Source organism: Dasypus novemcinctus, chromosome 9, assembly GCF_030445035.2.
Source record: "Dasypus novemcinctus isolate mDasNov1 chromosome 9, mDasNov1.1.hap2, whole genome shotgun sequence".
NCBI lineage: Eukaryota > Metazoa > Chordata > Mammalia > Cingulata > Dasypodidae > Dasypus > Dasypus novemcinctus.
This window is the reverse complement of record NC_080681.1, coordinates 42,008,578-42,033,512: the sequence shown is the minus strand read 5'-3', so window position 1 is coordinate 42,033,512 and position 24,935 is coordinate 42,008,578. Positions and strand designations below refer to the sequence as shown.

The window sequence follows — 24,935 nt, the reverse complement described above, 5'->3', positions numbered from 1 at the left end:
TAAAAAATTATCTGACTAGAGTTTTATATACATTTTTATATTGGGTGAAATTTAACTATCTTACAAAGGGTTAACAGAACCCAGATCAGGGGAGATAAAGAATGTAGGAAATAAAGTCTAATAAATGATTACAAATAGTTTACTCCTGGAAACGCATTTTTAAAATATGAATTTTGAATAAAGTATATCTCTCTTCACAAAGAATTTACATTCTACTATTCTTTCATTCAAGTGAAATGGAATATTTTAATTTGAGGGAAAGGCTTGACAGGTGTCTATTAGAGATTAAAAGTTTTAAAATTTTTCAAGTTTACATGCACTTTAATTCTTTGACATACATACAAAATGAATCATTTGATTTGTCCTCAATGTGTGATTAGAAGTTTTTTGAGCTTTGTTTCTCCCCACAGTTTTGTTTTTATTGGTTAAACAAAGTTAATGTGTTATCAACCCAATCCTGTAAGATTTGTAATTCTTGCCAGAGAAACTGCCGAGTACTTTGAATACTTTTTACATTACAGCATTTAATATTTTTAAGATTATTACTGACATGTAAGTCTTTATGTTCACGAAAACTCTATATTTAAGTGTATAGTTCAAAAGACCATTTTGTTTTTGGCTCAGTTTAAAGATGTTATACTTGTTTCAGAAAAGTATTTTTGCTATTTAAAACATAATTAAGAAACTTCTAGAACAGGTAACAAACGTATAAAAATTAAAAATCATGCACATACAAAATAGGGAGTGAAATGCTATTTTAAGAAAAGACATGCTTTTTAAATTTACTTCTAATATAAACAGGGTTTCTTTTTGTTTACAAATTAAATGTCTACACTTTTTTTAAAAGTTCAAGAGAGAAATTTTTTCTTTTGATTAAAATGCTAGTTCCCAAACGAAACACTAGATTTACATTATCTTAATTCAAAAGCAGTTTGGGAGGAAATCCTTGATTTTCCACAATAAAAGATTACCTTTTGTTGGTTTTGTTTCGTTTTGAGGGGAGATTGAAGAGGAAAGTTGGAAGAAATGTGTGAAATGAAATTCTACCTGACTAAAAAGAAATTTTACTTATGAGAGCTTTTGGATCTTATCAAGGTTTGATTTGGGTTTCTCTCTGTCTGTCTCTCTCTCTGTCTCAATCTCTCAATCTCTCCAGCTCTTTGGTGCCTGGGAAAGAGGGGGGAAAAGTACGAGTAAAATGACAGTTTAATAAAGCCGGCAAAGTCTAACTTGGATCAAATTCAAATTCACTAACTCCATAAAAGTCTATGGACATGCCTAGGGCTACAGAGAACAAAAACCAGCGCACACCATCCATCTCTAAACCTACTAAAGTGCGGCGAACTTAACCTTTACTCACAGTTGTGCTTAGGAGCAGACACCGATTCTTAGAGAAGAAAAGGGGGGAGGAGGGGACAAACCAAGTTCCTCATACCATTGTCTTAAAAAAAAAAAAAAAGCAGAACGAGTGAATGCTTTACACTAACGAACCTCCAAGTCGCTTTAAACTACACTTACAGGACACTTCTTTGGCATGGTCACGTACCCTGCTGCCAATCTTTACTATTCTTCGCTCTTAAAACGGAAGCCGAATTGGTAAACGTGAAGGGTCGCAGTGCTAGCATTTCGGTTGCTAGGTGCCCTACCTGTCAGCGTAATTCTTTGGTCTGGAGGCACCGCGAGGACTTGGCTTCCACGCACTTTCAAAGCGCCCAGATTTGGGGTGGCTGCCTGCGCTCCCGTGACTTTGGAGGGTGTTCCACGGGCACGACCCTTCATTCCCAGGGACAGCAGGCGTCCTTTGTACATCCACTTCTGCAGCTTCTTGACTGTCACCGCGGGCGGCCTGAGGAAGGGAAGCCCTTCCTGGCGCTCTCCTTTGCCGCGTATCACCGAGGACCCCGCGGGGTCCCCGAAAGAACGCCCCGAGGAGCGGCCGGAGTCTCTGGAGCCGGGAGGCAGGAAGCCCGCCGGCACCGCCACCCGAGCGCTGCCCCCGCTCCAGCCGTCCATCCCGCCTCCACGTGGCGGGGGTGCGTGCGGATCCCCGCGCGCGCCGCACCTGATGCAGCTGTCGCTGGGCCACCGCTGGAAGGCAGGCGGCTTGGCACCCACCGGGAGGCTCTCGAGGCTTCTGCTACAGGGCAGCCGCATTCGAGGAGTCCGCGGGCGGCTTCCCGCTGACTCCTTCGGCGGCGACCCGGGAGGGGACACCTGTTGCAGAGGGCGGTCGCCGCCTCCCAGCTCCCAGCCTCGGGGGCAGGCTCGGCGGTCGGCTGCGCTGCTGCGGGAAGGCGGTTGGCCCGGAGCCCGGGCTCCCTCCAGGCAGCAGCGATCAGGCAAGCCCCCGCCGCCCCGCCGCGCTCCCGAGTCAGGGGGCAGGTCGTGCATGGCCTGGATCAGCAGATAATAGGCCTCTCGCAACTGGGTCCGCAGCCTGCCCGTCTCCTGGCGGCCGCCCTCCGCCCCCGGGGAGGAGCCGGCCGCCGGGGGAGGCGCGGGCCGCCACTCCGCCTCCGCCCCCTCTACCTCGGGTGCGGGCTGGGAGCCTGCGGGCAGGTTCTCGTAGTAGTCCGCGTCGTTGTCGGCGTCGTCCTCCTCCTCTTCTCCGCTGCTCTGGGAGCCTGGCGGGGCGTCCAGGGAGGAGGCGCGGGTGAGCTCGCGGCCCCGGAGGGCGGTCTCCTTCCCGCCGCGCGGCCCAAGTCCGAGCGCCCCCGACTGCTCCGGGCACCCTCCCGGGACCTGCGCTTCGGAGCCCCACGGCGGAGCCGAGGGCGGGGGCTCCTCCCGACTCTGCGCGGCGCCCCCGGCGGGCTCGCGGGCAGGGGCGGCAGGGGGCCCCGCGGCACCCCGGGCGTTACCTTCGGCAGACGAGGCGGCCGCCACCGTAGCCACAGCGGCCGCCCGGAGCCCCAGCGCCCCGGCGCCGCGGGGACCCCGCCTCCCCCGGAGCCTGGACAGCGTCCTCCTCAGAGGGTCCGCCATCCCCTGCAACTCAGCAACCAGACTCGCCCCCGCCGTGGGGTGGGGTCGAAGCCCTACTGGAGAGAAAACCGCGCTCGCGGCTCCCCGTGACCGGTGTCGGTGCTCGCGGGCCCCTCACATACTTAGCATAACTCTGCCGCGGGAAGGGGTGGGGGTGGGCGGCGGCGCCGCAGCGCGCATGCCCCGGAGCCCGCGCCGCGACGGGGCGCGCGAGCCGCCGCCGCCGGGTTGGGTGCCCCGAGTGGGCGCGCGGCGCGGCGCGGGAAGAGAGGTGCGTGGGAGGCGAGGACGAGCCCACAGAGCGCGAGGGGTGCCTGGGATTGAGGAAGGAAAAGGGAGGAGAGTCTGGGCCAGCTGGCAGCTGCAGGGTTCTAGTTAGAAGGACCGAGAAAGGAAAAGTGTCCTCCTGGCACCCCATCTCCTACACCACCCCCACTGCCACCATTGCACGAGGCGTGTCTAAGATATGTCAAGTCCAGCTTGAGAGAAAACAAAGACTGTTTTGACAGACCAAGTATGAGTAAATGTGTACCTCAGTGCAGCATATTGCATACAAGTTGCGAATCATATTCGTTGCATGAAATTTGTAGCTATTCTTTTTCAATCGTGAAGAATTCTTTTGTCAAGAAAATCACCACCGGGTGACTCTCTTTTCATTCGATTTTTCTTCCCCTTTTTCAGTTAATGCCTACCAACACAAAATTTATTCTTACATCAACCAATACTTGTAAGATGGAGCTGCAAATATCATAGCGCCCCCCCACTACCCTGCTTACACAACTACCTATTAAAAATACACGTTTGAAGCTTTTGAATTAAAACATTTCATTTTAGTTAGAACAATGGATTGAGAAACAATTGGATTGAAATTGGAAAACAATGTAATTTGGAAATACCAATTCTTTTTCCAAAACTTTAAATCCCATGTTCCATGCAGTGGCTGTAGGCTACAGTACTTTTTGTTGCTTCAGAGCAATTGATCTATCAGTGATTGATAAGAATTAGTGTTGCCATCATCCCTGATTTCAGAGTTAATATTTTTTGGTGTTTACATATTAGAAAGGGCTTTTGTCTGAGTTGTTCATGAATGTATTCCTAAAACCTAGCACATGGGAGACACTCAAATATTAAATAAGTGAATGCTTACATAACCAAATAAGAGAAAGTAATTTAACTGTAACTTATCTTGTTTCCGCTATTTCCCCCTGTGTAAATTTCTTTTATTTTGCACCCAAAGGCTCCAGTCTCTAAATGTACTTCAATCTATACCACCTTTATTCTACTTACTCTCTCTCTCTCTGCCTCTTGGGATAATTTTACCTGCATCTCTACTTGCAGAAATCTTAGACATCCTTTAAGACTCCATTCATTAGCCTTCTCCACATCATCATCTCTGATCTCCCAGATAGACTTCATCTCCAAAAATACTTTAGTCATAACTACTCATACCATATTTATTGTTGTATGTTTTATATGATTTGTTTTATATGATTCTGTTTGCCCTATCTTATAAGAAAAATCATAAACTCCTTAAGGACAGAGATTGTCTATAATTCACCCTTGTGTTCTCCACAGAACCAAGTATAGTTGGCATCTTATATATGATGAATAAGTATTGAATTAATGTCAATTTTAATTTATTTAGAAGAAAGAAATGGCTTTAATTTCCAGTATATTGCCAAACTTTCCACTAGACCATACTGTATTGATGTTGTTTTAAAATTAGTTTCAGTTTATTAAATAATTGTAATTTTCATCTTGGGAAAATAATGCTATGAAATGTTACACTATAATTTGCATACGTTGCTCTTTACAGTTCTGCAATAGTTTCATTCCCTGGACGCAAGCCTATTTAACAAAGAGTAGAGGTATAACTTTAAGTCAGTAAAATATTCCCACAGGAAATGACTGGTAGTTAAGCTGCCAATACCGGTGTCTATAAACACAATTTGATCTCTATCTCAGAGATTGTTACCATTCCAACTCTTGGTAGATAACATAGTAGTTAAGAAAACTGTAAGTTATTCACATATATACTTAAATTATGTAAAAATGAAGAGAAGAATAAAACCCTCCAGGTCTATCTAGGTTGAACTTCATCCTCAATTCAGCTCGATGAATTCATGAATTATAAAACATAAAGGCTAGTATAAAATACTATGCATTGTTCTAGGCTCTACGTGGAGCAACTGAACTATGCAGAGCCAAGTCTGATGCAACAGAGCAAGCTGCACTTGACGCTACTTTAAAGTTGAGAATGTTCTATCACATGAATTCACAATTTTAACAGTATTTTGGGTCACTGCAATAATTAATAAGGCTATTTAACACTACTTAAATGACCTTAAAAATGCAAACCTCGCTTTTCTGTATGTGCATTACTCTTCAGTAAAAGTTTATAAAAGTGTAATTCTAAGACAGGATCAACATAACTTACATTATGCACAAAATAATTAAGACAGTGACAAGAAATGAACATAAGCTCTTCTAAAATACTTTTGTGTATTAATAATGTATACCCACTTATCCCACACTTTCATATCTTTCTACTCTATAGCTTCCCATGAAAATTAGGGGGTGGGGATACATTTTCCAGTGTTTATACTTGTTTCTCAGTGACTTTGAAATTATTTTAATGCCCCATGAATTGACAGCTATGTCTCAGTGCTGTCACAAAAGATGAAACGACTATGGGATAACAGGGCCCAGGAAGGCAGGAAGCCAAACTAGAAATGGAGTCGTACTGGCTCAGTCTGGAAAAGTTGGGGGGGGCGGGGGAGGAACAAGCAAGACAGGTTGAAACACAGGGCTAAGTTTAACAATAATGGAAGGGAAATGTCTAGGTATGTTATGATTATTTTCTAGTCAATTTAGATTGCTTTTCTGTCCCACTGGTGTTCAGTGTTCCATTATACCCTTAGTGGAACCAAAGACAATTTTAACTCTGGTGTTTGCCCAGTTCTCGCTCCCTAACTGCCTTGCAAGGCTCCTCTGATGTAGATCTGCCTGTTCTCCCCTGCAGTTCCATCAGTGTTGAATAAATAGATCTTTAGAGATACTGCTACTGCCAGAAGAATCAACAATGGAAAGTTCTCAATATAGCAATTCTGGAATTTCATAATTAATAATATCAGGTAATTTGTAACATTCCTCACCTCATTCCTGCCCCAACAAAAGTAATAAAAGGGGCTTTTGCTAAATACATATGTATTTTCTAATGGTTTAGAAATGAACATTTTAGAATATTCACTGATATTTCAGATTCAGTTAATGTATGTTTAAACTATATAGAGTAACTTGCTCAAGGTTACCAAAATAAGTGAAGGGGAATTGGAACTGTGTGTCTGATTACAAAATCGCTATACCCTATATTTTTCCTTGAGTAGAAAAAGAGAATAGATATTTGCCAGTACTTGCACTGACTTGAACCTTTATTTCTATAAATATCTAGTTGGTCATCTTTCAGAAAAGAGTTCAGTGTTTTATGAGCTTTTGTGAAATGCTCACAAAATTCTCATCATTGAAAAACTGCTTATTGAACATCTGAATGCTTCTAAGTGCAGTCCTTCAAGGGTGTTAGAACTGAATCCTATAATATATTCCCATTTAACCATAAATCTATTCACATTAAACCACAATGTGGAACTGCATCCTGTAAACATAGCCTAATTTAAAAAGTGTAGGACAAGCTACAATTAAATACTTTGAAGGCAAAATATATGCATCCTTTCAAACCACAGGAGCAGCAGGCGAGGCATGGAGAGATTGAGAGGTGATGAGTTGTGTTTGTTTGCTGTTTTTATTATTATTGGAATAATGAAAATGCTCTGTTAATGATTGGGGTGATGAATGCACAAATATGTGATTACACCAAATACCATTGATTGTACTCTTTGGATGGATTTCTACTTTATTAATATGTAACAATAAAATTGATTTGTTAAAAAAAACACACACCCACAGGAGCTCTCAGATAAGGCCCTCTCCAAAGGGAATAAATGGTAAGTAAAGGGAAAGCATAGACTGCGTTTCCCAGATGTCTCGTACCTCAAAGCAAACAAAGAGGAGACAAAGGGAAGTGGTTGTGTTCCAAAGTTTTCAATCTAATAAATGAAGAAGAATTGCTAGAATATCACGTTTTGCACCCTAATGAAATAGTGGAACTAATAATAGATCTAGACAAAAATCATTTGTGGTCTTCCTCTTCTCCTAAGTCGCCGGAGGTGATCTCTGAAAATGGTTCGCTATTCCCTTGACCCAGAAACCCCACAAAATCATGCAAATCAAGAGGTTCAAATCTTTGTGTTCACTTTAAGAACACCCAAGAAACTGCCCAGGCCATCAAGGGTATGCATATTCGAAAAGCCACCAAGTATCTGAAAGGTGTCACTTTACAGAAGCAATGTGTGCCATTCTGTGGTTATAATGGTGGTGTTGGTAGGTGTGCCCAGGCCAAACAGTGGGGCTGGACACAGGGTCGGTGGCCCAAAAAAGAGTGCTGAATTTTTGTTGCACATGCTTAAAAATGCAGAGAGTAATGCTGAACTTAAGGGTTTAGATGTAGATTCTCTGGTCATTGAGCACATCCAGGTGAACAGAGCCCCCAAGATGCACCGGCGAACTTACAGAGCCCATGGTCAGATTAACCCATACATGAGCTCCCCCTGCCACATTGAGATGATCCTTACTGAAAAAGAACAAATTGTTCCTAAACCAGAAGAGGAGGTTGCACAGAAGAAAAAGATATCCCAGAAGAAACTGAAGAAACAAAAACTTATGGCTCGGGAATAACTTCAGCATACAATAAATGCAAATAAAAGTTAAAAAAAAATCATTTGTGGCTTCTAACACGACAGAGAGGGAGGCAGCCAGACATGGCCATTGTTCAAGGACACATGACCACCCATGACGTATTGTCAAAAACCACTCCTGAGTCTGAGCAGCCTCAAGATGCGACAACAAATTTATAGGAATTTTACAGAGAATAGAGGAACTTGTTAAATAACACTTCAGGTACGCAATCAGCAAAATCCAGACTGAGGAAAACTATTGGATAAAGGAGCCAGTTTCTATTAAACAATTGCAATGTATGGAGTTTATTTGGGTCCTAATTTTAATAAACATCTGTAAAAAAAAAAAATATGAGCCAATCAGGGAGGTTTGAACACTAATCAGTCATTTGAAGAAATGAAGGAATTATTGTAATTTTAGGTGTGAGTTTTAAAAAACAGTTCTTGGAGACCAGGTGTAGCTCAGTGAGTGCCTGCTTCATACATACAAGGCCTCAGGTTCAGTCCCTAGTACCTCCTTTAAAAAAGAAAAGAAAAGGTAGCTCTTTACCTTTTAGGGAAAAGTACTGAAAAATTGTTTATAAAATGATATGCAGTTACGGATTTATTTCAAAATAACTGAGGGAGGGGGTGACTTGGAGGTATGAAAGATCTTCTGTGAGTTGATAATTGTCCAAACAAAACTGGATGATGGGTGCATGGGTGGTTGTTATTACTAGTCTTTCTACTTATGTACCTGTTTGAAATTTTCCATAATACATTTAAAACAGGAATCAGGCTTTTAAAATAGATCCTGTTTGGAATGCAACTTTGAGGTCAGCTGAATGGTTTATACTGGAGGGATGGCAAGAAATATCGAAATCTAGATCCAAGAACTATAATTCCAATCCAGACCTGAGATAGTACAATAGAAAGGGTTCAGCGTCAGTCAGACCTAGTTCAAATCCTAACTTCATCCATCATATACCCAAGAACCACAGATCACAGAGGTCAGCTCTTGCTCATCTTGCCAATTCTAGACCGTTATTCCTCCTTCTTAAAAATCTGTAACTCTTGTGAAGTAGATGGCATTAAACCATACCACCTGTTGCCTCTGCTTTTTATGGTCATCTACCACCATTCCTTGCTTTCATTCAACCACCCCATGGACTCATTTAAGACAAAACACGGGGTGGGGGGCGATGGAGCTTTTCCTAGATGCATCTAGAGAAGAGAGCCTACAAGGCATCAGCAAACTGTGATGTTCAATGGAGTGACCAGTGCCTTTGGGGATGATGAAAATGTTCTGGAATTAGATAGAGGTGACCATTGCACAACCTAGTGAATAGACTAGAAACCACTGAATTGTCCACTTTCAAATGGTGAATTACATGGTATTTGAATAATTATATCTCAATTTAAAAAAAGTGAGAACACCATTGCTGGCACCGTGTTGGTCCTCAAGTTGGTTCCCATCCTGCCCCTTGCCCAAGTCCCAAGGGGCAAGGGGAATTCATTGGGAGCACTGTTCTCCTGCCCTTTCATCATTAGCTAGATTCCCAACTAATTTTCATGGGAAATTTCAATAAAAAAGAAAATATTTTAAGGGAACCGTCAAGAGAAGATTGGAGATGCAAATAAGAACAGCTTGAGGGGAGCGGACATGGCTGAAGCAGTTAAGTGCCTATTTACAAAATTTAACAAGGCTTTTCTGACTCCCTCATCCTCCTCTACCACCAAGAAAAACTTTCATCCCAGCAAAAATGTTTTCTTCTTTCATTCTCTGCTGGAAAGCAAAAAACTACTGAGGAATAACCATAAGTACACTGGAAGAGGTCTTTAGGATGTGTAAACCCATCTTTCGCCTTCTATATCCCTTTGCTGGAAGCTGCCCTTTATGGTACCTACATATTAACTAACATTTTGGGATAGCAGGGACCAATTTAGGGGAAAAACACAACCTAAAAACTGCCTTATAACTTCTTTCCTTATAAAAAATCATCTTCTATTATTCAATTATATATATATATAAGGAGGGAACTAAGGAGGGTTGATTGCAAAGTTTTGGTAATGGATTGTGGTGACAGTAGCACAACATCATGAATGCAATTAACAGCACCAAATTATGTTTGTGAATGTTGTTAAAGGGGGAAATTTTAGGTTTTATATATGTTTCTAGAATAGAAATTAAAAGAAAAAACATAGGGCTGCACAACATAATAAACTCTATTATAAATGATGGATTATATTTAATAGTACAACTATAAAAATGTTCTTTCATGAATTACAACAATGTGTACCATACTAATGAAAGGTTTTAATAATACGGTGGTATATGGGAACTCTGTATTTTATATATTTTATGCATGGTATTTCTGTAGACCTACAATTTCTCTAACCCAAAAAATTATTAATTTAAAAAATCATGGGAAGTGGATGTGGCTCAAGTGATACAGCTTCCACCTACCATATGGGAGGACCTGGGTTCAATCCCTGGGGCCTCCTGCTGAAAAAGAAGAGAAACGTGTCCACACGGCAAGCTAGTGCCCACACAAGTGCCCATGTGGTGACCCAGTGCCTGCACAAATACCTGCATGAGTGGCTGCATGGTGAGCCAGTGCCCCGTGCAAGTGAGTCACGAAGCAAGATGATGACGCATCAAAAGAGAGACAAGGTAAAGTGCAGCAGAAACCAGGAACTGAGGTGGCGCAATTGACAGGGAATCTCTCTCTCCATCAGAGGTCTCAATGATCAAATCCCAGTAAATCCTAGAAGAGAAAAAATGAGAAGACAACACAGACAGCCAAAACAGCAGGGAAGGGGGAAAATAAATAAATAAATCTTTTTTAAAAATCATGGGAAACAGATGTGGCTCAGACAATTGAGCTCCTGCCTACCACATGGGAAGTCCCAGGTTTAGTTCCCTCTGCCTCTTGGAGAGGACAAGCAAAACAGCAAGCTGATGTGACAGGCATGGCAAGCTGATGCAGCAAAATGACACAACAAGGAGACAAAGAGGGAACACAATGAGAGACACAACAAAGTAGGGAGCTGAGGTGGCTCAAGCGATTGAACAACTCTTTTCCACACGTTCGGTTCCCAGTGCCTCCCAAAGAGAAGATGAGCAGAAAACAGAGGGCACATAGTGAATGGACACAGAAAGCAGAGAGAGAGTGCAAAACAATGGAGGGTGGTAATAAATAAAATAAATCTTTTTTAAAAAATCACCATCTCTATTGACTCATTTAAGATGAAGCATGAGGCAAGTTCTTTCTAAATGCAACCAGAGAAGATGAGAGCCTACAAGTCATCAGTGAAACTGTTATGGTCCTATGAAAACTCAATAATTGATGTGAAAAAACTAAGAACTTCAGGCAAAGACAATTTTTTGGTCTCAAAAGTCAGCAACAGGGTTCCAAACCCAGGACTTCTTAGGATCAGATAGGTCATGTAAATGAGAGTACCAGTTTAGGTATGGCAACCAGAGAGCTAAGCCTGCCTAATCAAAACAAGGAACTAAATTCTCAGGAGGGAGGAAATGCAAAGAACCACCCTATCTTGCCTCCAGTTACTTTTTTTTTATTCTTTACTCTTTGGCTAAGATGAGTTTCACATTTTTTTAAATGCCATATAAATATTACCACCATAAGAATATTTATATATTTTAGTAGTCATACACCATACATATAGGTTAACTCTAGCTGTGCTGGTTGCCAGATTATTGTAGACTCTGAGCTTAAGGAAATAATACACAAAAACTATTTTCAGAAGAAAGGAAAGCTCAATGCCAAAGTTTAAAATAATCCACAGTTATCCCCATGACCCAAGATCTATGATGATCAAATTTTTTCCCTTGCCTTACTTTTCGTCATTATAATCTCAGCATGAGCCTCATGTTTGCACAGTTTATATGAGTAGCTTAGTGTTTTCACTTTACCTGCTGGTCTGATTCTCACCAAAAACCCTTGAGAATAGGTAGAACAGATTATCATAACCATGTTCAGATGAGATAGCTAAGACCCAGAAGGGGAAGCCATTTAAGATGGTTAAACAGGCCCAAGAAGCATCCAAGCCAGGTTTCTAAGCATCTAGTACGAATACCTTCACTATTTAAAAGCACTTTTATCTGAAGAAATTGATGCTTTTTATTTATTTTTTATTTAATTCCACCCCCCCCACCTTGTCTGTTCTCTGTGTCTGTTTGCTGCGTCTTGTTTCTTTGTCCGCTTCTGTTGTAGTCAGCCGCACGGGAAGTGTGGGCGGCGCCATTCCTGGGCAGGCTGCACTTTCTTTCACGCTGGGCGGCTCTCCTTACGGGCACACTCCTTGCGCGTGGGGCTCCCCTACGCGGGGACACCCCTGCGTGGCAGGGCACTCCTTGCGCGCATCAGCACTGTGCATGGGCCAGCTCCACACAGGTCAGGGAGGCCGGGGGTTTGAACCGCGAATCTCCCACGTGGTAGACGGACGCCCTAACCACTGGGCCAAGTCCGTTTCCCAGAAATTGATGCTTTTTAAAAAAATTGTTGATAACTTGGAAAACATAAAGAAAAAGATAAGCAGGGGGGAAAAAATCTCTTGCAAACTCCTCCATAACTAATAACTATTCAATTTCAACTTCACATGAAAGGCACTTGCTGCTGGGAAACCATGTTTTTCAATGTTTCAGCTACATCATTAGTAGTATTAAAATAGTATTCTGATAATACAGAACAGTTATCTTAGTGGATGATGTTTTATTACAAACATCAGCATGGTAATTGCCAGTGTATTTGATATAACATGGCTGAAGAAGAAAAAGGTAAAAAATGTATTTTGCAACAGGAATTTTAAATGACCCAATAGGGAATGTAATTTCTAGCAGGATCTCTGTGAAATTACATTAAAAAGTTTTTTCTTTTCTTTAAATGCCAAAGAGGTTCACTAATTCAAAAACTTTTTTTCCCTTATGCACACCAGTTGGCAACCTCATAATTACATGTGCAAAAATTGTTCAAATAAAAAGGGAACAAAGCTCCTAAATAAAGTTCATTGCATAAGTCAAGACTGCCTGGAGTCATGAGAAGATTTATGTCTCTGTTTACCTCAGGACTCAATTATGTAAATGCATATTTAATTTATGAATCACAGTTATATTTGGTCCACATGCTACAGACAGGGAGAAACAAAAGGATTCTTCCTCAGATAAAGTGTATTAATAAAAACTGAACATACACCCACAGTTCTGGATAGTTCCACCCAGAATACAGCCATGACAAGAGCACTAAAATAGCTGTGAAGCAAAAAAGGCTAACTCTGCTTCGGGGAGGTTCTGGTGCCAGGTAAGATGGAGTTGGCACATGCCACCCTACCTCTCACACTGAACAGAATGTAAAACACAGACAGAATGCATGCAACACTTATTTGAAAACTCTGGAAAGTAAATAGTAGGCAGTTTGGGGAAGATCAGAATTCAAAGTACTACCAACCCGGTGTTGAATTTATCTTTTTTTCTTTTTATTTCTTCTACTTGTTCTCTGTGTTCTCTGCATTTGAGCTTCCAAGCAGTCCTGTGGTGATGATAGCAGAGACAGTAATGGGAGCTCCCAGGAGCCAAAACTCTGAGGGAGGAGAACCTTTCTCTCTAAACGGTAGAGCTGTGATCCCAAGAGTGGCCCAAACTCCTCTTGCCTTTTCTCCTTCTGTCCTCCCGCCCTCGGCCTTGGATGTGAGCACAGTCACGGAAATGTGCAGCATGGTGAGGTAACTGAAGCCTCATCTCCTTGGCCAGAGAGATGGTGGAGATTGTTTATGAACTCCTGGGCTCGCCCCTGAGCAATGCATGTGTGAATCTGATGCTAATTCTCAAACCTTGAGAACTTCAGCATACTGAACTGAACTAAAAGATATACCACCGTCAGGATCCCAAACTGACCGTATGTGGGGCAGATCTGAATAGTGCTGCAAAGGCTTTAAACTGGGCTGACATTGGAACCGCAGCCCACAGAAGTCTGGTTGAAACTTGCAACCTGAACCTCCCCAGGTTGATTGCCTGCTAAAATAAAAATATCAACATTCTCTTTGGATTTAAACAAGACCCAGAGTTTCATAACATAATAGTCAATATAACCGGAATACAATCCGTAATTATTTTAGCATACAAAGAATCAGGAAAATCTTAACTCACATGGGAAAAGACAGTCAACAGAAACCAACACCAACATGACACGGATGCCAGAATTATCTGACAGACTTTAAAGCACCTATTATAAAATGCTTCAACAAGCAGTCATGAAAACGCTTAAAACAAATGGAAAAATAGAACATCTCAGCAAAGAAATAGAAGATGTAAAGAAAACCCAAATGGAAATTTTAGAATTGAAAAAGTGAGGTAACCAACATTTTTAAAAAATTCACTGTATAGGATCAAAGAAGAATGGAGATGACAGAGAAAATAGTTAATGAACTTGAAAATACATCAATAAAAAAATTTCAATCTAAACAACAGAGAAAAGATTTTTAAAAAGATGAACAGAATCTCAGGGACACTGTGGGATAATAACAAAAGATCTAACATTCATGTCATCAGAGTTAAGGAGAGGAGACAGAGCATGGAGCTGAAAAAATGTTGGAAGATTTAATGACTGAAAACTTCCCAAGTTTGGCAAAAACACAAATATTGGGATTTAAGAAATTCGGTGATCTCTAAAGAGGACAAAGTCAAAGAAATCCATGTTAATTGACCTACTGAAAACTAAAGGCAAGAAAAAAAAAAAATCTTGAAATCGGCCAGAGAAATATGTTCTCTATATGGGAACAAGGATTCAAACGACTACAGATTTCTCTTCAAAGCCATGGAGACCAGAAGGAAGTGCACAACATTTTTAAGTGCTGAAAGAAAAGAACTATCAATTCAAAATTCTATATCCACCTAAGTATCCTTCAGGAATGAGGGTAAAATAAAAACATTCTCAGATGAAGGAAAACTAAGATAATTTAAGTCAGCCTCCTCTAAAAAAATTTACGGAAGGGAAATGGTACCAGAAAGAAACTTGAGGGAAATGGACTTGGCCCAGTGGTTAGGGCGTCCATCTACCACATGGGAGGTCTGTGGTTCAAACCCCGGGCCTCCTTGACCCGTGTGGAGCTGGCCCATGCTTAGTACTGATGTGCGCAAGGAGTGCTGCCCCACGCAGGGGTGTCCTCCGCGTAGGGGAGCTCCACGCGCAAGGAGTGCGCCCGTAAGGAGAGCCGCCCAGCGCGAAAGAAAGTGTAGCCTGCCCAGGAATGGCGCCGCCCACACCTCCCAAGCTGCTGACGACAACAGAAGTGGACAAAGAAACAAGACGCAGCAAATAGACAGAGAACAGACAACCAGGGGAGGGGGCAGAATTAAATTAAAAAATTAAAAACTAAAAAAAAAAGAAAGAAACTTGATTGTAGTGTTTAATTCATTTATATTTAATGAATTTATTGATTGATTTAGATCTACCATTGTATTATTGGTTTTCTATTTCCTCTTTTTTAAAAATTTCCCATTTTCTGCCTTCTTTGGGGTTTTTGAACTTTTTTTAGTATTCCATTTTAATTCATCTATGGTGATTTTTCATTATATCTCTTTGTATAGTCATTAAAAATTGATTTCTCTAGTTATTATAATACACATTTAATTATTCACAGGACACTTAAAATCAATATTTTACCACTTAAAGAGGAATGTAGAAACTCATGACCATATGGGCCCTTTTATCCTCCCCCCTTTATATATTTTTTAATTAGTATTTATTTCTCTCCCCTTCCCCCCTAGCCTCCAGTTGTCTGTTCTCTGTGTCCATTCGCTGCGTGTACTTCTGTGACTGCTTCTATCCTTATCACCGGCACTGGGAATCTGTGTTCCTTTTTGTTGTGTAAGCTGTCCGTGTGTGCCGCGCCATTCCTGGGCAGGCTGCACTTTCTTTCATGCTGGATGACTCTCCTTACAGGGCACACTCCTTGTGCATGGGGCTGCCCTATGTGGAGACACCCCTGTGTGGCAGGGCACTCCTTGCATGCATCAGCACTGTGTGTGGGCCAGTTCCACACGGGTCAAGGAGGCCCGGGGTTTGAACTGCAGACCTCCCATGTGGTAGACAGATGCCCTATCTACTGGGCCAAGACAGCTTGCCTCCCCCCCCCCCCCCCACGCTTTTTATTATAGTTTTTTTATCTTTTACATTCACATACATCGAAAACCCATTAGACAGTTATAATTTTTGCTTTCAAGTATCAAATACATTTTCAAGAACTCAAGAGGAAGAAGTCTATTTTATTTACCCAGATATTTACTCTTTCTGTTGCCTCTCCTTTATTCCTTCAGTGAAATTATGTTAGAATGAAGTGTATGGTTTCCCCCTCAATTTGGTTCCCACTGTTGAGAATCTAACCTGCCATCGACATACTCCATACTAAGTCCCCAATATGGCACCATTCCAAACCAATATGGCACGACTGTCCAGCCCCTTGGTGGCAGGTTGTTTGTATTGGATCCCTTCCATCATGGAGGGGGAAGAATTTGTCTACCCTGGAGTAGAAAAATATTCTGGACATGAGTTTGTCTTTCCTTCTTATAATTCACCTGCCAGCACCATCATTCATGGACTTACAGAATGCCCCGCTCTCTGTCATAACTTTGATTCTGTACAAGGAATTAAATTCACAGCAAAAGAAATGTAGCATAGGATATATGCTCAGAATCCATCATCTTAACCCTCATCCCACCACCCAGAAATAGTTAACCTGCTAGAATGGTAGAATGCCCTCTGAAGGCTCAGTTATAGTGCCCACTGGGAGGCACCATCCTGTGAAAGGATCATCTTCTGTCTTACAGAATGCTGTATATGCTTTATTTATTTATAAAAGACTTATTTTCTTTCTCTCCTCTTCCCCCCCCCCGTTGTCTGCTCTCTGTGTCCATTCACTGTGTGTTCTTCTGCATCCGCTTGCATTATCCGGCGCCTGGGAAGTTGCATCTCTTTTTTGTTGTTGTTGCGTCATCTTGCTGCATCAGCTCTCCATGTGTGCGATGCCATTCCTGGGCAGGCTGTGCTTTTTTCACGCAGGGGCAGCTCTCCTTATGGGGCACACTCTTTGTGCCCCGTATGTGGGGGCACCCCTGCATGGTCTGGCACTCCTTGCGCGTGGCAGCACTGCATGTCGGCCAGCCCATCACACGGGTCAGGAGGGCCTGAGGATCGAAGCCTGGACCCTCCATATGGTAGAAGGACGCTCTATCAGTTGAGCCACGTCTGCTTCCCTGTATATGCTTTATATCAGCAACCAATATATAGCATTGTTTATACAATACCAAGAATAGAGGTGTCCTAGGTTCCTAGCTGCTGAAACAAATACCATACAATGGGTTGGCTTAAACCATGTGAATTTATTGGTTCACATTATGAGGCTAGAAGAAGTCCAAAATCGAGGCATCAAATGGTGATGCTTTCTCCTTGAAGACCATGACATTTTGGGGCAGAGTGCCAGCCATTCTTGGTCCTCGGCTTTTCCATCACATGGAAATGCACATGGCGATGTCTTCTCCTTTCCCCTCCAGGTTCTACTGACTTCTGGCTTCTTCCCATGGCTTTTTCTACCCCTGAATTTCATTCTGCTTATAAAGGACCCCAGTAATCTAAATGAATTAAAGCCCAACCTGACTCTGTTGGGCCACACCTTAACTGAGGTACCAACTTCAAGAGGTCCTATTTACAACAGGTCCAAATGCAGAGAATGCAAACCAAGACCAAGAATGTGTTCCACGTGGGGTACACAATTCAGTCCACCAGAAGATGAATCCCAGAATCAAGGGGGAGGGAATTCCTCTTGCTAGTATATCTAACAACCCCCTCACAATCTTTGCTTCCTGTCCCTGAAACATTGAGCTCTGTTATCTTGGATATCATAGTCCCCATGAAAGGAATGCTTCCATTAAGGGACTTAAAAATATCTCCATTAAGTTGTAATTTGAAACTAATACTTGGCAATTTTGTGCTCTTCATGCCATCGAACCATAGATAAGAAAGAGGGGTCTATCAGTCAGCTGTTGCTGCAAAAAAACTTCATAAAAACCAACCACAGAATTTAGCATACAACAATGAATATTTAGTTTTCCTTCGTGGGTCTGCAAGCCAGTTGGGGCAGCAATCCTATCAGGTTACAAGTCAATTTGGTTAGACCTGACTCATTCTGCTGCCTGGCTGAAGGAACAGCCATTCCCTGGGGCCTTCCTCTGAAAGCCTCCACTTGGACCTGGCATGCCTTTTCTGCCTGCATTACATTGTCCAGAGAAAGTCTCATGACCAAGTGCAAAGATGTGCAAATTCAACTTTCTTTTTTATCCCTGTGCTTCGAATTTCCAGTCAGTTTCTGTTGGCTCTCCTAATTTGTCTTCCTCAAACCCTGCTATTCAAACTTGATAGTGGCTGATATTCCATTCCCTTGGACAGCATCTTTATTTTTTGAGGAGGTACCAGGGGTTGAACCTGAGACTTCATATGTTTGAAGCAAGCACTCAACCACTGAGCTATACCCACTCCCCCCTTGGGCAGCTTCTGCTCTGCTTCCCTCCTCAATTTACAGCTTGCAGGTATTCTTACTTTTCTCCTATCTACTTTCTTCCCAAAGCCACACACACTGGTACCTCCTCTGAGTTTCTTTGTGCTAATAAGAATTCTAGACCAATCTTTTGCTTTCTCTTCCCGTATAGAACTTAATGCAGGAAAACACTTATGAAGACCCTACTCTGTGCCAAGCACTAAACAATGTATCATCTCATTTATTCCTAACTCTGAGAAATAGGAGTCAGCACCTCCACTTCATAGATGGGGAACCAGGGAGGGAAACAAACCATCCAGAGTGACAGAGCTGAGAAGTGATTATTAGGATCTACATGAAAAAAATACATGTGGTTCCAAAGCCTAAGTTTTCCCTCTATAACTCACTTGTTCTCCAGACATATGGCTGTTTTTCTCCACTCTAACCACAGGCTTAACCCTTAGTTTATCACATGATTTCATGTGTTCTAGCTGTTGCCTTTGGGAAATCTGAATAGGTAGTTTCATAATCTGAGGAAAAATGCACAATGAGAAGTCAAATAAAGACTTTCATTTAAAGGGTTCTGAAAGGCTTGGAAAAGCAGCAAGGGGCCAAGATGAGTGGGAAGGCACCATGCCAGTGGAACAGCATAAGCAAAGGCATAGAGGTAAGAAAGTACAGAATGCGCTTGGGAGCAAGACAGAGTCTGCTTCAGAAAGGACATAGGGATAACTGCTAGGTATGAGGCAGATGGAGAAGAGATTCAACTTTCTGTTGGGAGGCAAGTCTGAGGTTAGGCTGTGAGTGAAAAGAGGAGTAAGTGGAGTGCTTTTTCCCCAAATGGAAATGACAATGAAGTAAGTGGCAGTAACTGCCAAGAACTGTCAAGGCTGAAGAGAAACAAGGATTTCATTCCATAGCATTAGTGTTTACAGAAGAATGAGCCAAACTATAAACAAATTCTCTGTGTAAACATTCCAAAACTGCTCTTGGAGAAACTCAGAAAGCTTGGTATGTTAAAGGAGCCAAGAAAATGCATGAATGATGTCAATCGCAGGCCAAGACAGAAAGGCAAAGGGGAATTAGGTAGCTAAGTCATAACCGAAAAGACTATTAATGGAAGAACCCACCAGAAATCTCCCTTTGGGAAGATCTGGAACAGATATATTCACTAACATCTGCAAGAAGAATAACAGTAAGGGCAAAGGCTAAAATTGAGCTCATAATTTAATGAAACGGTTTTAGAAACACATAATGGATTTCTTTCCAAACATCCTAGAAATATAAAATCTCGTCTTGTTAATGCAATATTGACACATTTCTATGGACACTTTCACCATAAATGATCTTCCTGGACCCTTTAAGATAGGCAGTTATTTTTTTTTTATTTTTTTTATTTAATTCCCCTCCCCTCCCCCGGTTGTCTGTTTTCTGTGTCTTTTTGCTGCGTCTTGTTTCTTGTTTCTTTGTCCGCTTCTGTTGTCGTCAGCGGCACGGGAAGTGTGGGCGGCGCCATTCCTCCGGCAGGCTGCAGTTTCTTTCGCGCTGGGCGGCTCTCCTTACGGGGTGCACTCCTTGCGCGTGGGGCTCCCCTACGCGGGGGACACCCCTGGGTGGTGCAGCACTCCTTGAGCGCATCAGCACTGCGCATGGGCCAGCTCCACACGGGTCAAGGAGGCCCGGGGTTTGAACCGTGGACCTCCCATGTGGTAGACGGACGCCCTAACCACTGGGCCAAAGTCCGTTTCCCAGGCAGTTATTTTTAAACCAATAAAAATGAGAAGGCTCACTAATGATTTCCTACCTAGAAAGGAAGGGGGTAATATTGCTGTGTCCTTTGAAAGACAAGCAGTGGATCAAACTTGTTCACTTGGTTCATTTAATATGTCCTCTGAGCATGAGAAATAGATTTTGAAAATAAGGGTTTGATTTCACTGCCATTGTGCAATGTTCCAAAACTGTGGACTTAAGGGGCTGCCGTTTTAATTTTTGACTACTGAGAGACTTTTGGTGCAGAAAGCGGCTTAGTTAGTCCTCATATCCATTTCCATATAGGATTGTAAATGTGGGACCCTTTCCTGAATTTTAACAATCTTCCACACGTTTCCATGCTTCCACGTCTTAGCCTGTGACTGGCCCTCAACCGTGCACACCCCTCCTCTCCACATTCACCAGACCCTCCCCTGTTTAAGCCCGTTAGCATCTTGCCATTGCTTCCTGAGCACACTCCAACTCTCATCCTCAGCCTACAAGGGCCTGCGTGATAGGCTGGGGCCCGCCTTCTGGTCCTTACCTCCTGCAGCTCTCCCCCTCAGCCCCCAAGCTTGCTGGTCACCTTTCTGTTTCTCAAACCTACCAGAGCCTTTCCTGCTAAGGGACTTTGCACCAATTTTTTTCTTTGCTTTGAATGTATGGCTGACTCTTGCTCAGGTCTCAGCTTGAATGGCACAGCAGCGAAGAGTCTCCTGTCTTAGCATATATCACAAACTGTAATTATCTGGTTTAGTGATATATTTTACTACGATGTAAGCTCCAGGAGGACAAGGACCAAGTACAGGTAGAACCTAACTATCTTTCAGGTATCAGCTTAAATATTATTCTCTGTATCCTCAGGGCTTGACTTATGGTCAATAGATGGAGAAACAAGGAAGGAAGGAAGGAAAAAAGGGGAGGGAGGGAGGAGGGAGGGAAGAAGGAAAGAAGGAAGTAATAGAGGGAAAAGGAGTGAGTCAAAAGGCAGATGAAAAACAGTCTTATAGAAACATAAATCAGGCTGAGACTGTGAAAAAAAGGATTTCTGAAATTGAGGTAACACTGCAAAGCCACAAAAATGCACAGTATCAATAATGCATCATTTATAAAACTCAGGTATTTGTTGTAGAACAGACAAACAGGGCATCAATTAGTTCAGGCTATTACAAAATAAATTGCTTCAAAGTTGTTCACTTAATATTAAAATAGTGATTTTTTTTGTTCTTAAAATGTGGTAATATTAACACCTCCCTTCATCACAGGCTAATTATGGGAGCAAATAATTGTAAAGTTCTTCCAACTTGAATAAAAGCCACTAAATAATATCTTCAAGAAAACTTTTTTTTAAGTTTTATTTTTATTTATTTCTTCACACCCCCTCATTGTTTACACTTGCTGTGTCTGTTGTTTTCCTTGTTTGTTTAGGGGAACCAGATACTGTACCTGGGACCTCCAGTATGGGAGGGAGGCACGTAATTGCTTGAGCCACCTCCATTTGCTGCTTTGTTGTGACTCTCATTATGTTTTTTCTTCTTGTGTCTCTTGTTGCATCAGCTTGCTGCGCCTGCCCATGATGTCAGCTCTCTGTCTTGCTCATCTTCTTTAGGATGCACTGGGAACCTCTGCTCCCTACTTTGTTGTGTCTCTCACTGTGTTTTTTTCTTGTGTCTCTTGTTGCATCATCTTGTGCCAGCATGCTGTGCCTGCCCATCATGCCAAATCGCTTTAGGAGGCACTGGGAACCAAACCACAGACCTCCCATGTGGTAGGTGGGAGCTCAATTGCTGAAGCCACATCCACTTCCCATCAAGAAGACTTATTTTTTAAAGGAGAAGTAAATAAGTCATTGTTTAATTCTGGATAATTAGCTATTTTTCACCACAAAAGAACCAGTTTTATATAGGTGTATCTCTTAAGAGAGTACCTTGCCATATATATATATAAAATGCTAAATATGTTTAAAGTAACTTATAAATATAACCTCTGCTTTGCTTTAAATAATATTAAAATAATAAAGTAATTAATGAACTGCACCTTAAGGAATATAATGTTTGGATAGTTTAATATCATTCACAATAACCTGTGACTTGATACTGTAGAATAGAATGATCCAGTTACTCTCCCTACATCAAAAGAAGAATGCTATTCCGAAAAGAACTTTGTTGTTAGTAAGTGCTAACTGCTGGAGATACTGAAATATTATCATTATTCGGTGAGTGGAAGTCCTAATCTCTCTTCTAATTACTTTTTCCCCTGCAAGCTACCTGCCAAAAGATTTCCATAATAATAAATTACATTTTCATAGCATTTTCATTTTTTTATTACAAAAACAACAATATTATTATCCCAGTCGTCTCCATTATAGGAAAAAAATGGCAAATCTTAGCTAGGGATTTACTTTACAATTATGAATGTCAAAGATCACTCCAATAACAGGGAATTTTGTTCACAAATTCAAAACATTTCTCTGAACTATCAAGAAAAAACTAAGAATTGACATCTGTTTTCAATTGTGAGCAATAAGATCATAAATCATGGTAGGTAGAGACAGGAAAAGTAATCCGAAATGAGTAAAACACAGTCCTGTGCCAAGAGAACCCATGAGCTCAAACCAAAGGGCATCCACCAGTGCACATGTTGGTTTATTATTTCAGGGCTATTCTTGCAAGCTGTGGTGTTACAGGGAGGGACTTGTTCCATGGGCTGCTGTAAATAAAATTTGAATCATTGTATCATATCTTAAGAGGGTTTTATAGAAATACCAGACATAGCTTCAAGTACAGCAATTTATACAAGTACCTCTCTAAATATGTCTTGGAATCATTGCTAAGTCTGGTAATAAAGGGCATTACCACTTCTGCTGAGGCATTTTTGTGTGACAGATCAGACGCTGTTTAGGCACCTATTTACAGGTCAAAGCCTGCAGGCCTTGAAAGGAGAAAGCTGGGAGTTCACCCAGCCTGGCCTCCAGTTCTCAGGCAGCTGTGCAATCCCACTGAACCTGTTTGGCAGCTCGCTAAGTAACTGCTGCAGCTTGCAGATAAGACCCTCTTGGAAAGCCTGATAGCCCTTGTCAATAAGGAAACTGCTGAGAGTTACTGGAATTTTCCAAAACATCAAAACAAATTCTAATTCAAAAATGTGCTGTTACCCAGTCATTACAGAGAGATGTTTGAATAGATTTCTGTTAAGGAAAAATGACAATTTCTTGGGTCTTTAAGAATAAATCATATACAGATCTCGAGTTTATCTTGATCATAAACAACCATTGTTTACCTGTTTCATCACTTAAGCAAAATGAATCACAACAGCCACCGGAACAAGACTAAAGTTGTTATAGTGTTTTGAGCAGTGGATTGGGTAGTGCTGTGAAAACATGGCTTAAGCGGTGAAACTTTATATTGGGCAAGTATTATAGGTCCCATTTTTTATATTAGCATAAGTGTTTTCTTACCTCTAGAGAAGCAGAATTAGCCTAGGCCAGGGAACAAATGAGCAACTATCCACAGCCTGGAATAAAGTGAGACTTCCTGCCAGGGGAGGAATCAAGCTGGCTGGGGCTCTGGACCACTCTGGAACGCATGACTGCCTGGAAACACAGCCCCATAGGAACATGACCCTTTCCGGGACCAGGGAAAGTTCCTGAAATTCTGCTGGGTCTCTACTTTTTTGCATTTTAAAAAACCCTGGTCACTGAAGAGAGACTATATTTATTAAAAGTAAATGTCCATTATTCCCTCATTGTGAGAAAAGAAAAGTTCCTGGAACGTAATACTCAAGAAAACCATGAAGATGTTAGAGTCAGAAGGGAAAGAGCAAGGCTGAGTGGGTAGACAATGGTAAGAGGGCTGGAATGTAGAAGCCCAAGGGAGTCAGAAAAGAGAAAAATGTGGCGTGTGTCTAGTTAAGCTGTTTGAAACAGCGCCTATCTCGCTGTGTCTAGTCAGTCACAGTTTATTCTGATAGTGCTTTCACCGCTGACTGTCCTTTTTCCTCTTTATAATACACTTGGTTAGGTAAGAGGCTGAGTTCCTTTCAGGGTTATGAACTAACTTTTCATTTATAAACAGCTTCTCACCTGTTCAAAAGAAGATGCATATACATACGAATGAACTCACAAAAAAATAACTGAAAATGCTATAAATCCTTTTTGTTAAGGTCATAGAGAGACAAAGTTCTCTAATAAAATTTAAGGAAATTTAAATAAGCAGAGGGGGGAAATAAAATTACTGAATAGCTGGTCTCCAAATATGAGAAAAGTATCAAGATATGAGGATGTGGGCCATTGGAGAAAGAATTAGAAATTAGAGGACTTCATTAAATTTATGAAAAGAAAAATCTTTTTTTTTTATTATCTATTTCCCCCACCTCCCCAGTTGTCTGCTCTCTGTGTCCATTTGCTGTGTGTTCTTCTGTGACCGCTTCTATCCTTATCAGCGGCACCGGGAACCTGTGTTTCTTTTTGTTGCATCATCTTGATGTGTCATCTCTCCGTGTGTGCGGTGCCATTCCTAGGCAGGCTGCGCTTTCTTTCGCGCTGGACGGCTCTCCTTACAGGGTGCACTCCTTGCGCGTGGGGCTCCCCTATGTGGGGGACACCCCTGTGTGGCACAGCACTCCTTGCACGCATCAGCACTGCGCATGGGCCAGCTCCACAAGGGTCAAGGAGGCCCCGGGGTTTGAACCGCGAACCTCCCATGTGGTAGGCGGACGCCCTATCCATTGGGCTAAGTCTGCTTCCAAAAGAAAAATCTTTTAATAGATATTCTTTTGAATCACAGTGAAAAATTCTCTCAGTAACAAAAACTCAGGTCAAATGAATTGAGGCTTGCTACATTTTATTATCTAAGGTAGAAAACTGAGGAAAAGCTTTAAAAGGTA

At 41.9% G+C, this 24,935-nt stretch overlaps 1 protein-coding gene and 1 long non-coding RNA gene across 2 annotated transcripts in view; one reads left to right on the top strand and one right to left on the bottom strand.

Annotated features, from left to right (window-relative positions):
- SYDE2 (synapse defective Rho GTPase homolog 2) overlaps window positions 1-3,109 on the bottom strand; it is a 41,924-nt gene extending 38,815 nt beyond the window's left edge. Inside the window, exons 1-2 of the mRNA XM_058303232.2 lie at window positions 2,862-3,109; window positions 1,647-2,624 (exon numbers count right to left, since the gene is read on the bottom strand). Coding sequence (XP_058159215.1) covers window positions 1,647-2,624; window positions 2,862-2,985 — 1,102 coding nt within the window. The 5' untranslated portion in view covers window positions 2,986-3,109. The remainder of the gene's footprint in view (window positions 1-1,646; window positions 2,625-2,861) is intronic.
- Window positions 1-24,935, top strand: part of LOC131279728 (uncharacterized) — a 99,013-nt gene that overhangs the window by 63,627 nt on the left and 10,451 nt on the right. The window lies entirely within an intron of this gene.